Genomic DNA, 17,257 nt, shown 5'->3' on the forward strand with positions numbered 1-17,257 from the left:
GAGCCCCACATCAAGCCCCACATCAGGCTCCCTGCTTGGCCAGGAGCCTGCTTCTCCTTCTCCCTCTGTCGCTCCCCCTGCTTGTGTTCCCTCTCTAGCTGTTTCTCTCTCTGTGTCAAATAAATAAATAAAATCTTTAAAATAAATAAATAAAAATAAAATCTTTAAAAAAAAGTTTAAATAAATAAATAAAAATAAAAACCCTCCCATTCTTTTTAAAATCTGCTTAGTATCCTACTATATGGACGTATTATAATTTATGTATCTAGTCCCCAGTGATTAACATTTTGGTTTTTTTCTTATCTTTTGCTATAATAAAAAATAAAATAAAATAAATACTATAATGAACATAGTATGTCATTTCATACATATGCAACTATGTCTGTTGGATAACTTCCTGTGAGTAGAACTTCTAAAGCAAAGGGCATGTGCAATTTTACTTTTGATAGACATTGCCAAATTCCCCTGCTGAGAGCCTGTATCAATTGTCTCTCGACCAGCAATACATAAGAGATCACAAACACAGTGTTAACAAAATTGTGTATTATCTTTACCAATCTAATAGGTGAAAAATGGCATTTTGATGTAGTTTTAATTTGCTTTATTCTTATTAAAAGTGAGGGTGAACATCTTTTCTTATGTTTAAAGTGGTAACATTTTGGATTTTCTGTGAATTGTCAGTTCATATCCTTTACTATCTCTCTTTTGGGTTGTTTCTTTTCTTATTGATTGATAATATCTCTTCATATATTAAGAAAATTAACCATCTATGATAAGAAATAAATTCAATCTACTTGTCTTTTGACTTTATTGTGTTTTCCTTCCAAAAAGAATAATTTTTTTAATTTTTTTTAAAGATTTTATTTATTTATTTGACAGAGAGAGAGACAGCGAGAGAGGGAACACAAGCAGGGGAAGTGGGAGAGGGAAAAGCAGGCTTCCTGCCAAGCAGAGAGCCCGATGCGGGGCTTGATCCCAGGACCCTGGGATCATGACCCAAGCCGAAGGCAGACGCTTAACGACTGAGCCACCCAGGTGCCCCGTTCCAAAAAGAAATTTTTATGTACATGAATTTATCAATCTTTTCTTTTATTGGTTTTGTATGATAGTTAGAAAGGCCATTTCCACTCTAATATTTTTTAAGTGATAGATTAGATGTTATTATTGGGAAAAGCTGGGTAGAAGCTTCATAGAAATTCTCTACTAGTTTTGCAACTTTGTGGGTCTAAAATTATTTACACAATGGATTAACAGACTTATGTATAGTAAAACAAATACACTAAAATGTTAATGGAGAATCAAGGTGGTGGGTATAAGGGTGTCCACTGTACAATTCTTTTGACTTTCCTCATGTCTCAAGTTTTTATAATTAAATACTGGGGAAAAGAGCTCTAAATATTTCTCCTAGTAATTTCATGTTTTTTTACATTCAGATTTTTGATTGAGCTGGAACTAATTTTGGTACAGTATTAAGTTTTTTGTTTTAATTGTTTAAGTTATACAAATAAAACTCAATTTGCTAAATTGGAGAAAATGACCATTTTAAACCAATATGCCTTACACCTGGTTTTATGGCTTCATCTATAAAATTTAAGTCTTCAATGCATCTGAAATTTATTTTTTTCTATGCTACTAGGTAGGAATCATACTATATTTTAAAAGTTGATTTTCATTTATTTATTCAAACCTAAATCTTCTTTTTTGGTTCTTAATATAGATATGATTATCTTTTACATTCCATGCTTAAACGCCACCATTAAGTCATATCTTATCCTTCTATTTTCCAGTTTCCTTAATTTTCCTTTTATGTCTTATTTTCCCAACCCTTAAATATCTTTGGAACTATTTTCTGAATCCTCCCTAAGTTTTTCCTGGAAATTTTATTAATCACACAAAAATGATTACTTACAACAAGTTCCAAAACACCATCTCCTTCATCAGCATTTTCTATCATAGTGGCTCCAAATCCGAGCTCTCGGATGAACTCAGCTATCATTGGGGGTTGTATAACAGCAGGATTATACCTTACTTCTGCCTTGCCAGCCATCAGAGCCACAAGTACAGAATATATTCCTAGAAACATTGATAAGAAAAACAATTGAGATAATATCCTTATAAAAAGAGTAATGTTATTAGTTTATTTTTCATTTGTAAAAGATTAAAGTGAACCTAGAGAAATTTGTAACTTAATTTTTACACAGTCTTGAACCCAAACCAAATAAAACTATTTGAATGGGGGCCTTAGTTTCTTAAATGTTTTATTATGGAAATTCTCAATTATATATACCCAAAAGAGAGAACAACACAATAAACTTGATACAACCATCGCCCAGTTTCAACAATTATCAATAATACTGGGTCTGGGGATGCCTGGATGGCTCAGTAGGTTAGGCGGCCAACTCTTGATTTTGGCTCAGGTCAAGATCTCAGGGGTCCTGGGATCAAGCCCCAAACTGGGATCCGTGTTCAGCGGGGAATCTGCTTAAGGATTCTCTCTCTCCCGCTCCTTCTGCCCCTTCCCCCCATTCCTTCTCTCTTTCTCTAAAATAAATAAATAAATCTTTTTAAAAAATTAGTACTGGGGCTGATCTTGTTTCATCTATATTCCTATCCTCTTACTTCCTGCACTCTACCCTGATTATTTTGAAGCAAAACCCAGATAATATATCATTTCATATGTAAATATTTAAATACATATCTCTAAAAGATAGACTCTTCTCTTTAAAAAAAATACCCATAATACCATTACCACACCTAAAATAATTCTTCAATATCACCAAATATCCAGGCAGAATTCATATTTCCAGAATTGTCTTAAAATTGTTTATTAGTTTGCCTAACACAGTTTGTTTTTTTGAATTGGGATCCAAGTAAGACCCATGAACTGCAATAGGTTGAGAACTTATTGTGTAAATATTTTAAAGCATTTGTAGAAACTAATAGGACAGGGACCTAGAGAAAGAACTCATGCACTTAAGGAAATCACTGCAGTTACAGCAAAGAATCCAAGAACGTACCAACATGTACATTATAACATAATCAAATAATAGTCATTTCTTACAATTATCAAATTTTACTGTCTGGCACACACTAATATAAAGTGCTCTTATTCATAGGGGGCAAAAGTGCCATCCAGCTTGTTAACAAAACAAAGGAGTTCATTTTGTCACAGTCATCCTGTTCTCTAGCACAAGCCTTTTATTAACAACCATCCTACTTCTCTAGGCCAGCTATGGCTGATATTGCCAGGAAGAAAATTAATTCTGCAGAGCAGAAGTGTCAGCTCTTTCTGGTAATCTATGGTACTTGGTGGCTACCTGACAGGGAATGGGGATCAACGGTTCATAGGTTAACTCTGCGGTTGGATAAAAAGAAAAGAAAAGAACATTAACTTAATAAGAGTTTTTAATAAGAAAACAAAGTACCTATATAATCTAAGTTTTCTATATAAAATGCTTACATTCTGGGCTTTGTGGATACCAAATAATTCAGAGGACCAGTTCATAGGAAAGCGTCAGTAATAAAAGTAGGGTACAGAGAAAGTAGAAAAAATCTTTTTGCTTCATTTGGATGTAATCTATAGCCAAACAGAAATAGAAGGGAAAATTTGACTCTCAAAAATAGGTTTCATACTTACATAAATTATGGATAACTTTTTAAACTCTTACTTCAAACTATAAGTAAAACTCTATTCATTTTTAAAAATATAATGCAAACAAAACTAAGAGACAACCAGTGTTACTTAGTTTTTTTTAAAAAAGTGAATATAGTAACCCCAGCTGGGCCAGTGGTTTTCCTAATTGGGTAAAGAGGTGGTAAAGGGGAGAGTAGGAAGCAACTGGAAGGATCAATCAGCACAATGGATTTTTTTTAAAAAAGATTCATGATTGGCATAGGCATTGCTTGTCTCATGAAAAAGGCTATTTCTGAATTGCCAAAAAATAGTTGGTTCTAAAATTAAACAGGAACCTTACAAACTTATTTTGCTTTCATTTGTTTGTAACCTCCCTCCTTTCCCCTTTTAATCATTCAAAGTGTAATATAAGCTTCAGCCTCAACTGCATTCTAATTAGATATATTGGAAACTGAAATGACATGCAAAAATGACACAATGCAGATAAGTAATAACTGAAGATGGCTCTGTATAACATACACTTTGTTATAATTTTCTGGCCTGTATATATAAGGTAAGGTATGTGTGTGTGTATGTATGTATGTATGTGTGTATGTATGTGTGTGTCTGTGTATGGTATATATAAGGCCTTTATATATAAGGCCTATGGACCTCAGGGCTGTATTATTATTATTATATACTTTGAGTTATAATAACACAATATAGAGGGGATAAACTGATACTAATCTTACTTCTTTGGCCCTCGTGACTAAGGGCATGTATTATTTAAGACCCTGGAGCTAGTACCAAACCTATGATTTCAGTCTCATTAAACATAACTGTATTTCTCTATGGTTACAAATTATGTCACAGTGTGAAGTCTATTAATATGAATGCAAACTTACAAGGTAAAACATTTGAGTATAACTGAATAAAAAAAAAGTATGCTGTAAATTTTCTAAGATTTTGTGACCTAGGGTTAAATTTTATACACGATACTGAGTAACTTTTTAACATTTTTACTACAAGCAAAGATCAGTGATCAAACTGTTGGAAGAGAATAATATAATTCTAAACAAACTTGGTTTTGGTCTGGTTCTTGGTCCAGGTACAGTAATATTGAAACTTATGGACTGTGGTTATTAGTTTTAAGCATAGCTTTATCAGAAAATTTGTATGTTTCTTAAAATGCATTGCAACCAAGGCCATAGAGAATAGTAACCTTATATACTTCCTTCTATTTTCCTACAAATTTCATTGATATTAAAATGTGATCGTGAGGTAAACAAGATAGAAACTTGGAAACAAAACACAAAAACTGGCTGTCAGAAAGTCAAGGTTGTCCTGCACATTACTCATATGCAGGACTTCCTAAGGCCTTGGCAAGAACCACAAAAATGGTTATGAAACACCTAAGAGAACAACAAGGACAGAGTCCTCAAATCAATACACAAGATAACAGGCTCCAAGAGTGTCTTACCTTCTTCTCGTCTTAAATTCCGTTCAATGTTTGCTACACAGGAAGCACAAGTCATACCAGTGACCTGGATGTAACACTTAGATGAAGTCTTTGCCTCCACGTCGTGAATTGGTGTCATCATTTTAGTATAAAATTCATTAGTTGAAGTCAAAAGCGGCATTTCCGATGATGTCTGAGCTATTATTACAAATGGCTCATTTGTATCTGGTGGACAGGGAAAGAGTCTTTTCATTTGAGGTATTCTTCAGCTGCATCCTTGCCATTCATCACAATCCACACCTCCAGGTACTGTCAATCCATTCCTTTAAAACCAGCATGGACCTAGAGCTCTCGGCACTGCTTTTTTACACTTTCCAGAAAGTGACTTCAAATTTCAATGCTGCCCATCCCAGTTCTCTGGAAAATCTGAACTAACTGAATAAACAAAACTTTGGTTATACCAAGTTCTTCTAGTTATTTTCTCTATTGCAAACCCCAGGTAGAGAATAGTTTGTTGATGGATAACTCTTATTTTTATAATGAATTTTTATCATTATGTTAATGATTTGCATACTGGCATTAAACCAATTCATGATATAGTAAAGAGAACAGAAATCAATTTATAAAACAGCATTGCAGTATGATGTCATTTAAAAATTTTTTGTGTAAGGGTGCCTGGGTGGCTGTCGGTTAAGCATCTGCCTTCGGCTCAGGTCACGATCCCGGGGTCCTAGGATCGAGCCCCGTGTCGGGCTCTCTGCTCAGTGAGGAGCCCGCTTCTTCCTCTCCCTCTGCCCACCCCCCACTTGCGCTCTCTGTCTCTCTCTCTCTCACACTCTCTCTCCCATGCACTCTCTCTCAAATAAAATCTAAAAAATATATATATATAAATTTTAAAAATTGTGTATATGTATATATGAGACCATGTATGAGAAAGTCAAAATATTAATGGTGGCTATTTCTGAGGAATGGGGTTAAGGCAGGAATAGAACGACAAACAGATGAACACATTTTCTCTATAGACACTTCTGTATTGTTTGAATTTTAAACACTAATATATAGTATTTTTTTACATTAAAATGTCTTTGTGGATAATGGAAGAAAAGGTAAGGAGTAAGTCAGCAGTAATCTTTGTTCTGTACAAAGGAATATTTGGGGGGTGCCTGGGTGGCTCAGTCGGTTAAGGGTCTGACTCTTGATTTTGGCTCAGGTCATGATCTCAGGGTCGTGAGATTGAGCCCCATGTCAGGCTCTGTGCTGGGTTTGCAACCTGCTTAAGATTCTCCTTCCGCCTCTACCTCTGCCCCTCCCCACCGCCGCGTGTGCATGGGCACACACTCTAAAAAAATAAAATAAAATAAAATAATAAAAGGGATATTTGGAAAATTTCTCCAGAGAATGTTTATGCACTGTGGAACAATGGGAATCTCCTATCATCCAGAAGTTCCCCTGCAGTCTCAGAAAATCTGCCATTCTGTTTTAGTTTATCCACTGCAGTATTAATCACCTCCAAGAAGGGAGAAGTTATCCTCTCTAGCACATCCATGCACTTGCAAAGCTAAAGATTTTATACTCTCCTGCAGAGATAAGGAGGTGAAGAGGTGATGTGGAAATTTTCAGGCACCTAACTTGTTAAAACTGGTTCAGGTCTATTTGGCTAACCCATAGAGGAATCCCTGCATCAGAGCTGGTTTTCAGGATGCTAGAGAGGGCATCTTTTGTAGAAACTTTAACAAAAGCCTGACCATTTAACTCATAAATAATGACCTAGACTTCCCAAATCAGTATAATAGCTCTTAAATTTTAATGCACATACAACAACCTGAGGGATTTTGTTGAAATGCAGATTATGGTTCAGGACATTTAGGATGGGGCCTGAGATTCTGCATTTCCACCACTCTTCCAGGTGATGGCACTATAGCCAATCTGGGTTACAGCAAAAGACACTGATCACAATTGACTAGATACTCCCAATTCCAAAATCAGTCAGTCTCTGATCTTAAGAAAAGCAATTTAGAAAACTATACTTCTTCATTCAGATTATGAGAGCATTATTAGGAAATAGATGGTAAAATTTACCAAATACTACTGTTATCTTAAAGAATTCAAAAAGGAAGCTCATTTGCCCAAAGGAAATAGCTGTGGCTTTGAAAAAATACATTATTTATGGGCGCCTGGGTGGCTCAGTTGGTTAGGCGACTGCCTTCGGCTTGGGTCATGATCCTGGAGTCCCAGGATCGAGTCCCGCATGGGGCTCCCTGCTCGGCTGGGGTCTGCTTCTCCCTCTGACCCTCCCCCTTCTCATGCTCTCTTGCTCTCTTTCTCATTCTCTCAAATAAATAAATAAATAAAATCTTAAAAAAAAAAAGAAAACATACAATATTTAAATCCATCCAGGAGCTTACTTCTTTCTCTCATAATTATTATCAAGACTTAATTCGGAAATTAGACACTGAAAAAAAGTTTATACTGCTAATTACTTGATGTCCTGTTCTAGTATTCAGTGATTTGAGGTACCAGAGATAACCCATAATACAATCTGCAATTTTCACACTCCGGAAGTTCAGTAGTAAATTAAAATAAGTCATAGAGGTAGTCCCTTTTAGCTACCTTAGCATGACCTCTCAACAAAGATCCATAAAATTGTGTTCTTTACGCCAGCGAGTGTGGCAACCAGAAGAGCAAAAGCTTCCATCTTCCACAGAAGCAGTGCAGCTGTTAAGCCACCACACTGAATTAAATGACTACTTTTCTTCAAGTAGATTTTCTATAGGCTGTAGCAACACTACCTATGCTTAAGTGAATTCAAAAGGAAGGAAGGTTGACTTTCCTGCACTTGAGGCAACAATCAGAAAAGATTCCAAAAATTTCAAGAAAGGGTTTCCGATCTCATCCTCAAAACTGGTGGGTTCGGTGTCTGAAGTAATATGAAGAGTAAATACATAATCATAAAATGGATTAAAAAGAATCAAAAACATCATTTCTGCAACGTACTCTCAAATGAATCAGAAAAAGTTAGTGTGTGTGCATCTGTGTGTGTATGTCTGTCAACAGAGAGAATGATAAGGCAAATGTGGTAAAATACTAAAAATGAGGGAATCTGAGAGAAACTGGTAAACAGGAATTCTTTGTATTACTCTTGCAGCTTTTCTATAAGTTTGAAATTAAAAATAAAGTTACAAAAAAGGAAAAGAATTTGAGTTTTTTCTTAATTGGTTACTGAAGACTTAACTTCATATATTATATATCTTTTTAAGAGAATGATGAGATTGACGGTCATGATAAAAAGTACCTCCCATGCAAGGGTGGTTCAGTATTTGTAAATCAATCAACATGATACATCACATCAACAAAAAAAAAAAGAAAGAAAGAAAGAAAAAAACATATCATTTCAATAGGTGCAGAAAAAGCATGACAAATTACAACATCCATTCATTATAAAAACCCTCTAAAAGGAGGTCTTAGAGGGAACATACCTCAACATTATAAATGCTTTATATGAAAAACCCACAGCTAACATCATACTCTATGGTGAAAAACAGAGTTTTCCCCTAAGATCAGGAACAAGACATGGATGTCTGTACTGAAAGTCCTAGCCACAGCAATCAGACAACAAAAAGAAATAAAAGGCATCCAAATGGCAAGGAAGAAATAAAACTTTCACTGTTTGCAGATGAGATGATACTATATAGAAAACCCTAGAGTCCACCAAAAAACTACTAGAACTGATAAATGAATTCAGTAAGGTTGCAGAATACAAAATCAAGGTAAACACCAATAATGAAGCTGCAGAAAAAGAAAAAGCAATTCCATTTACGATTGCATCAAAAACAATAAAATACCTAGGAATAAACTTAACCAAATAGATAAAAGACCTGTACTCTGAAAGCTATAAAACACTGATGAAAGAAACTGAAGACAAAACAAAGAAATGGAAAGACATTGCATGCTCTTGGATTGGAAGAACAAATAATATTAAAATGTCTATACTACACATTTAATCTAAGCAACCTACACACTTAATGCAATCCCTACCAAAATACCAATAGCATTTTTCACAGACCTAGAGCAAACAATCCTAAAATTTGTATAGAAACACAAAAAACCCTGAATAGCCAAGGCAATCTTGAAAAAGAAAAAGAAAACTGGAGGTATCACAATACCAGACATCAAGTTATATCACAAAGCTGTAGTAATCAAAATAGTACGGTGCTGGAACAAAAATAGATACATAGATCAATAGAACAAAACAGAAAGCCCAGAAATAAACCCACAATTATATGGTCAAATAATCTTTGACATAGGCAGCAAGAATATGCAATGGAAAAAATACAGTCTCTTCAACAAATACTGTTGGGAAAACTGGACAGCTACATGCAAAAGAATGAAACTGGACCACTTTCTTATACCATACACAAAAATAATTCAAAGTGGACTGAAGACCTAAATGTGAGACCTGAAACCAAAAACCCTAGAAAAGAACCCAGGCAGTAACTTCTTTGACACTGGTCATAGCAACTTTTTTCTAGATATGCCATCTGAGGCAAAGGAAACAAGAGAACAATAAACTACTGGAACTACATCAAAATAAAAATCTTCTGCACAGCGAAGGGAACAACTAACAAAACTAAAAGGCGACCTACTGAATGGGAGGAGATATTTCCAAATGACATATCCAATAAAGGGTTAGGATCCAAAATATATAAAGACCTTACCAAATTCAACAACAAAAAAACCCAAATAATCCAATTTAAAAATGGGCAGAAGACCTGAACAGATATTTCTCCAAAGACTTACAGATGGCCAACAGACACATGAAAAGATGCTCGACATCAGTGATCATCAGGGAAATACAAATCAAAACTACAATGAGATATCACCTCACACCTGTCAGGATGGCTAAAATCAAAAACTCAAGAAACAGCAAGTGTTGGCAAGGAGGTGGAGGAAAAGGAACCCTCTTGCACTATTGGTGGGAACGCAAACTGGAGCAACCACTCTGGAAAATATTATGGAGGTTCTTCAAAAAGTTAAAAATAGAACTATCCTCTGATCCAGCAATCGCACTACTGGGTATTTACCCAAAGAATACAAAAACACTAAATCAAAGGGAGACACGCACCCCAATGTTTATAGCAGCATTATCTACAATAGCCAAATTATGGAAGCAGCCCTACTGTCCATCGATTGATGAATGGATAGAGAAAGTGTAGTGCATATATATACATGTACACACACACACACACACACACACAGAGGAATATCATTTAGCCATAAAAAATGAAATCTTGCCATTTGCAATGACACGGATGGAGCTAGAGAATATAATTAGGGAAATAAGAGAAAGACAAATACTGTATGAGTTTACTCATACGTGGAATTTAACAAATAAAATAAATGAGCAAAAAAGAGAGAAACAAATTAACAAAGAGATTCTTAATTATAGAGGATAAACAGATGGTTACCAGAAGGGTTTGGAGGATGGGTTAAATAGGTGACGGGGATTAAGGAGTGCACTTGTGATGAGCACCGAGAAATGTATGGAAGTGTTGAATCACTATATTGTACACCTGAAACTAATGTAACACTGTATGTTAACTACACCTGAATTAAATTTTTTAAAAATAAAATTAAAAAAAGAATTCACCAATGAAGAAAAAAAAGCACCTCATATTTCTCTATCTCCTTTAACTTTTACTGCCCACCTAGGATTAGTATGTCATAAAGACAAATTGTGCCAGCCCCTCTCTGTCTGGGAAGGGGTTATGGTGATAGGCTGTGAGGCCAGGATCAGCATTGACACTCATATTCGGAAAATGGGTAGCCACCATTTTGGTGGCATCTTAAACTCTGAATGATCTCTAGCAGAAATAGAGAGTGCAATCTTTTGCTATCAACCTTTTATCCCAATAATATGGGTCACTGTAGTCACAACTCTATCAATTCTTTTATGGTGACGTCCAATGTGCCAAGGTTTTTTACCTATTCATCATGGCCATTAATGTGTTTGTTATGAACCCTAACAGATGTAGGGCACATAACAGGCTCCTGGTAATTATTTGTTGAACAATCAATTCCTGGCGCCCTTGACAATAGTTGGTTAAGGTAAAAGCCATTGTTAAGAGTTATTGAACATGTTGCATTCATGGATCCTGAGGACTAGGTAAATGCTACACATGGTACTAGAAACTATCAAGTACTCTTACTTGTCTGGCCAAAATTTCTCCTATTGCTCAAGTTTATCTTTGAAGCCATGTGAGGTTGTTGGAAAGTTACTTTTACTCTGCTCACATCTGTTATATAAAAACTCTTAAATGCCATTTTAAATTATTATATTATCACCGCATTAAATAAACATATTAAAATAGATTTAATTCAGAGAGTTTATTTATAGAGGTCACTGCAGCAAATTATTTATACCAGTGCTTCTCAAACTTTAATGTGCATATGAATTACCTGGAGAGCTTATTAAAATTAAAATGTAGATTTTTATTTAATGGGTATGCAGTGGGTCAGAGAGTCTAGTTCTAACAAGCTCCCAGTGAGGGTGCTGCCGCTGCTGATCTGTGAACCATACTTTAAGCTGCCAAAATACAGACCCAAATGAATAGGATAAATTCCAATGTGGGGGTCCAATCTGAAAGTCTGTGAGGTTCTTGCTTACAATAATGCCAGATATCAGATTTGATTTTAAAAAAGAATTATATATACATATATATACACATATATATACATGTACACACACACACACACACAATGGAATACTATTTAGCGATAAAAAGGAATGAAATATTGATATATGTTACAAACACAGATGAACATTTATCTACCTTGAAAACAATATACTAAATGAAAGAAGTTAGACACAAAAGGACAAATATTCTATGATTCCACTTATATGGTACCTAGAGTTGTCAAATTCATAAAGAAAAATACAGAACAGTAAATAACAGGAGCTGAGGGAGAGGGAAGGGAAATGAGGAGTGACTGCTAATGGGTATGGGGTTTCTTTTGGGGGTGATGAAAATGTTATAAAATTAGCGATAACGGCTGTAAAACTCTGAATATACTAAGAACCACTGGATTGTATACTTTAAAAGGGCAAATTTTCATAGCAGCAATGTCCACAATAGCCAAACTGTGGAAGGAGACAAGACGCCCTTCAACGGATGAATGAATGAAGATGTGGTTCATATATACAATGGAATATTACTCAGCCATCAGAAAGGATGAATACCCACCATTTGTATCAACCTGGATGAAACTGGAGGGTGTTATGCTAAGTGAAATAAGTCAAGCAGAGAAAAACAATTATCATATGGTTTCACTCATATGTGGAACATAAGGAATAGCGCAGAAGACCATAGGGGAAGGGAGGGAAAACTGAACAGGAAGAAATCAGAGAGGGAGACAAACCATGAGAGGCTCTGGACTCCAAGAACTAAACTGAGGGTTACAGAAGGGAGGGGGTGGGGGATGGGGTACCCAGGTGATGGGTATTAAGAAGGACACCTGTGGTGATGAGCACTGGGTGTTATATGCAACTAATGTATCGTTGAACACTACATCAAAAACTAATGATGTACTGTATGTTGGCTAACTGAACATAAAAAAAAAAGAAAGAAACTTAGATACAATTGATATGGGAGATGGCCCCACAGACATCTTGACATTTGCCATCCTTGGGGTAGCATATAATAAAATACTAGTTTAAAAATTTTTTTAAAATAAAAACTCTTAAAAAATAAAACCAAATTTTTTTTAAAAATTTTAAAAATAAGAGTGAATTTTATGGCATGCAAACTACATCTTTATATTAAAAAGTGAGAATTCTATAATTTCTGCCATTTGTCATGAGTATGAAAATTAAGAATATTTAGTATGTCTCTGGGTCCTCTTCCACTGACATTTATCTACCACAATAATTTGAGCATGTGTTTAATTTTTTATGCTTTTCAGTTTTAGTGAGCTCGAAAAAAGAATAGAGCTATTTGATATCTTTCATTCTAATCAGAATAGCAAAAGTTAATAACATTGTCTGGAAATTAGTTATACAATTTTTCTGTTTTATTTACAGCAAGTAATTTCATTAGGGCATTTCCAGTTTAATTCAAGGCTAGGTTCAATTCTAGTTCAAAAAAACAAGTTCCCATAGGCAAATTCATTGAATACTCATTTTTGGTTTCAGTTCAAGGTAAGGGCTGGCAGGAAATAGACTTTGGGGCAGTTCTAGAGTCAGTTTCATTTGAATGTCCAAATTTAAAGCTACAGTTAAAATTCTATTATTTATTTCTACCTTTTTTTCTTGTCAAAACAGCATTTGCTTCTCCCATTATACATGTACACATACATCCTTGTCACAAAAAACAAAACACATAGGCAAGCACAATGGAAATAAGTATCACCTTTATCCTACCACTCATATAATAACCACTGTTAAAATTTTAGTTCATGTCCTGCCAGGAATTTTATTCACTCATATATATGAACAACATTTACACAGTATAAATCCTTACATATGTGTTTATAAAATTTTGATCATACAGAATATACAGATTTTTAGCTTTTATTTTTTCATTTAACAAGATACCTTATACACTTTCCTGTGGTATTAAGTATCTTTAGTACAGTATTAAGTATCTTTAGTACTGTAATTTATTATGGCTCTATAGCATTTCGTCATATGGATGTATCATGATTTAATGTTACTAGTTTTTAAATATTACAGATAATTATGCAAACATCATTCTGCATCTTTGTACACATTGCTGACTACTTCTATAGGACTTACTTCCAAAAACTGGAATTGCAGTGCCTATTACTCATTTATTATTGATGAAAGCCAAAGAATCCAAAATAGGAAATAAAAAACATTAGGGGAATCTGAGAAAAAAATGATAATTACCTGACAAGGCAGCATCAAATCCCATGTCTTCTATTGCTTCTCTCAAGGTTTCTGGAGTGGTTAGTAGAGGATCATACTCAACAGTCCCATTGCCATTTGCAAGAGATACTCGTATGGATTTTACCCCTGCCTTTTTTGATATGACACCCTCAATAGACTGAACACAAGAATTACAAGTCATGCCATCAATGTTTATCACAGTTTCTTGAGTCAGAGGATGGCTAGCTATGTTCAAAGGAATATTTTGAAGAGATGAGCCGGAGGGAGAGTTTGAGGTACTCTCAACTTCACTTGTAATACTAACTCTATATTGCCCTGGTGACACAGCCTCTATTGCTTTTCTCAGGGTTTCTGGAGTGACTGAGCTTGCATTGTACTTTACTATGGCAGATCTATTCTCTAAAGAAACTACTATGCTGCTTACATATTGGAGTGTAGATAAAGCACTTTCAATATTTAACACACATGATTTACAATGCATGCCATCTATAGTGAAAGTGACTGTTGAATCACTGGTATATGATGGACTCCTTTGCTGTGATCCTTCTGAGGATTTGACTGGTGTATTCTTTAGGCGTTCTATATCAATAGCTCCCAACTTGAGGTACTTGGGCTGTTTTTTGATGAATGCTGGAAAGCCCACAGCTTCAATCTGCTTTTTTATTTCCTCTACTGTGATAAGATGAGGTTGGTAAACAATAGTAGCTTCTTGGTTGTCCAGGGAAACTAGTTAATAAAAAGAGAAATATTATATTAATTATTCCTAGGCCACTTCAGAAAACATTCTGTAGACCAAATCAATACCACACATAATTGTTTCTCTATCTTTGTTGTCAGTATCCTTTCTTAAGCTATTTCAGTTCTTTTCAGAAAATGTTATTGACACAGACTGAAAAAAACTAAAAAAATATGACCACTATATCTATGATCTCCAAGTCTCCACATGCCTGAATAGAAATATATTAGAGGTAGAGAGGACCCCAGGCATGTTGCATTAAAAACCCTGAACTCCGGGGTGCCTGGGTGGCTCAGTTGGTTGAGCGACTGCCTTCAGCTCGGGTCATGATCCCAGAGTCCTGGGATCGAGTCCCACATTGGGCTCCCAGCTCAGTGGGGAGCCTGCTTCTCCCTCTGACCCTCTCCCCTCTCATGTTGTTTCTCTCTCTCTCTCAAATAAAAAAATAATATCTTTTAAAAAAATAAAAACCCTGAACTCCATGAAATGCCATTCCTGCTGCCTTTTCTGCTTATTTAAGACCCATGTAACTTTTAATTATAATCATTAATTTTACCCACATTCACTCTGGGTATACACACACCGTACCCCAGACTTCAATGAAGCAGTACGTATTTTAGTCCAGTGGATTCAAAACCCATGCTTAAGAAGAAAGCAAAAACCTCAATGACCAAAACGGAAAATTAAGCTCACAAAACAAACAAATAACACAAGATATATTACCTTTAATTCGCTGAACACCTTGCAGCTTCCCAATTTTTCCTTCAATGGTGCTGGTACATGAATGGCAGGTCATCCCTTCTACTTTCATCTTCAGCATGACTTCACCTGCTTGAGCCATACTGTAATCTTCACAAGTTCCTGACTTTTTCTCCAGAGTTCCGGTATCTAAACTGAGATCTGGAAGCAGCTCTATTATCTGATTGGCATTCACTATAGAAGGGATTACTGTCACCACTACAGTTCTTTGCTGAGGGGAAATTTTAATGTCTGTCACACCCTTGGTCTTGAGTAATGTGTTTTGGATATGGTCCCATGGCACAGCCAGTGAAGCAGCAACAGTCAGAAACACAGTCTCAGTTAAAACAGGGAGAGGATTAGGATTGTGGAGAATAGCATCAAAGCCCATGTCATCAATAGCTTCCAGTAGGGTCTTTGGAGTGTGTAGTTTAGGGTCATAAATAATAGTTGCATTTTTTTCTTCCAGTGAAACCTTTTGGAAGAAAATTTCAAGTCAGTTTAATTAAATTTCATGACCTAGAACTGAGAAATTAGCAATCATCATACCACATTCAAGAAGAATGGAACAAATAATTCAATCAAGTGAAGCTTCTCTATTAGGTCTCATCTTTACTATTCTCTTTGGGAAGAAACAGAAAATGTCTTCTGTACTTATAGGAATGATAAAGTTATATGTAGGTGTATGTGACTCAAGTACTGATTAGGCTTTTGAAACACACACATGGACAAACACACCCTAGAATTTCACAACAGAGTACAAACAAATCTACTATCTCCTTTCACAAATTATTTCAATACTTCACACTCTACCAATTCAAAAGATAATAAAGGAAACAGGATCAGCTGCAGAAAATAAAAGGTGATATGAAGTTTAAATTTTAAGATGTTCAGTTAAGATAACTTTGGAAGAAAAGATATAAGCATGCTAGTTTATGATTAAAGGTAGTATTGTAGGATTTTGTAGCATATATTCCTATAACCTTCTAAGTTACTACAGCCTAGTATTACTTTTATTCAAAATAAGAACATCTTTATTGTTTCACCTGATTCAATGATAAAAACAATGATTGGATTCCTAAAGCTCAGCTACTGTATATAATTTAACTACTACCATGATTGCATGCATGTCTTTGGCTGACACCTTACAAAAATTAATGATGTAGTCATACACACAAACACATATACACAAACACACAATTACTGGGCTGGGAGTCAGAAGATTTGCATTCCATTGAAAATTCTCCACTTAATAACAAATCACACTCATTAATTCTACCATCTGAAAAATGGGGAAATATGTCCTATATTCTTCTAGGGCTGGGTTGTTAAAAGGATCATATGAGTAAATACGTAAGAAAGTAGTTCTTTATAGCAGTGAGTTAAAGGTAAACACTGAACAACTAATATTTATTGAGCACCTATTATATGTGCCAGGAACTAGGATTCTCAAGACACAAAGCTGAGCATGACAGTCACAGGGAGCAATACTAGAACAGAAAATACAGAAAACAGACATGGATTCATCCCTGGGAATATGGGTCAGAAAAGGCTTCTTAGATAATATCTTAATGTAAAAGGACAAACAGAAATCAGCAAGGACGCATGAGGCAGGAATTCCAGACAAATGGATAAAGTAGATAAAGATCATAAGCGAGGGGCGCCTGGGTGGCTCAGTTGGTTAAGCGACTGCCTTCGGCTCAGGTCATGATCCTGGAGTCCCGGGATCGAGTCCCGCATGGGGCTCCCTGCTCAGCAGGGAGTCTGCTTCTCCCTGACCCTCCCCCCTCTCATGCTCTCTCTCTG

At 35.5% G+C, this 17,257-nt stretch overlaps 1 protein-coding gene across 2 annotated transcripts in view; it reads right to left on the minus strand.

Annotated features, from left to right (window-relative positions):
• ATP7A (ATPase copper transporting alpha) overlaps positions 1-15,954 on the minus strand; it is a 62,511-nt gene extending 46,557 nt beyond the window's left edge. The window contains exons 1-4 of one of the 2 annotated variants that reach the window (XM_081808621.1): positions 15,437-15,954; positions 13,978-14,703; positions 5,094-5,297; positions 1,910-2,073 (exon numbers count right to left, since the gene is read on the minus strand). In XM_081808621.1, coding sequence (XP_081664747.1) covers positions 1,910-2,073; positions 5,094-5,297; positions 13,978-14,703; positions 15,437-15,842 — 1,500 coding nt within the window. In that variant the 5' untranslated portion in view covers positions 15,843-15,954. The remainder of the gene's footprint in view (positions 1-1,909; positions 2,074-5,093; positions 5,298-13,977; positions 14,704-15,436) is intronic. The other variant, XM_081808620.1, reaches the window with a different exon arrangement.
• Positions 15,955-17,257: the final 1,303 nt, after the last annotated feature.

This window comes from Leptonychotes weddellii, chromosome X, assembly GCF_054177405.1.
Source record: "Leptonychotes weddellii isolate Sample4059 chromosome X, ASM5417740v2, whole genome shotgun sequence".
NCBI lineage: Eukaryota > Metazoa > Chordata > Mammalia > Carnivora > Phocidae > Leptonychotes > Leptonychotes weddellii.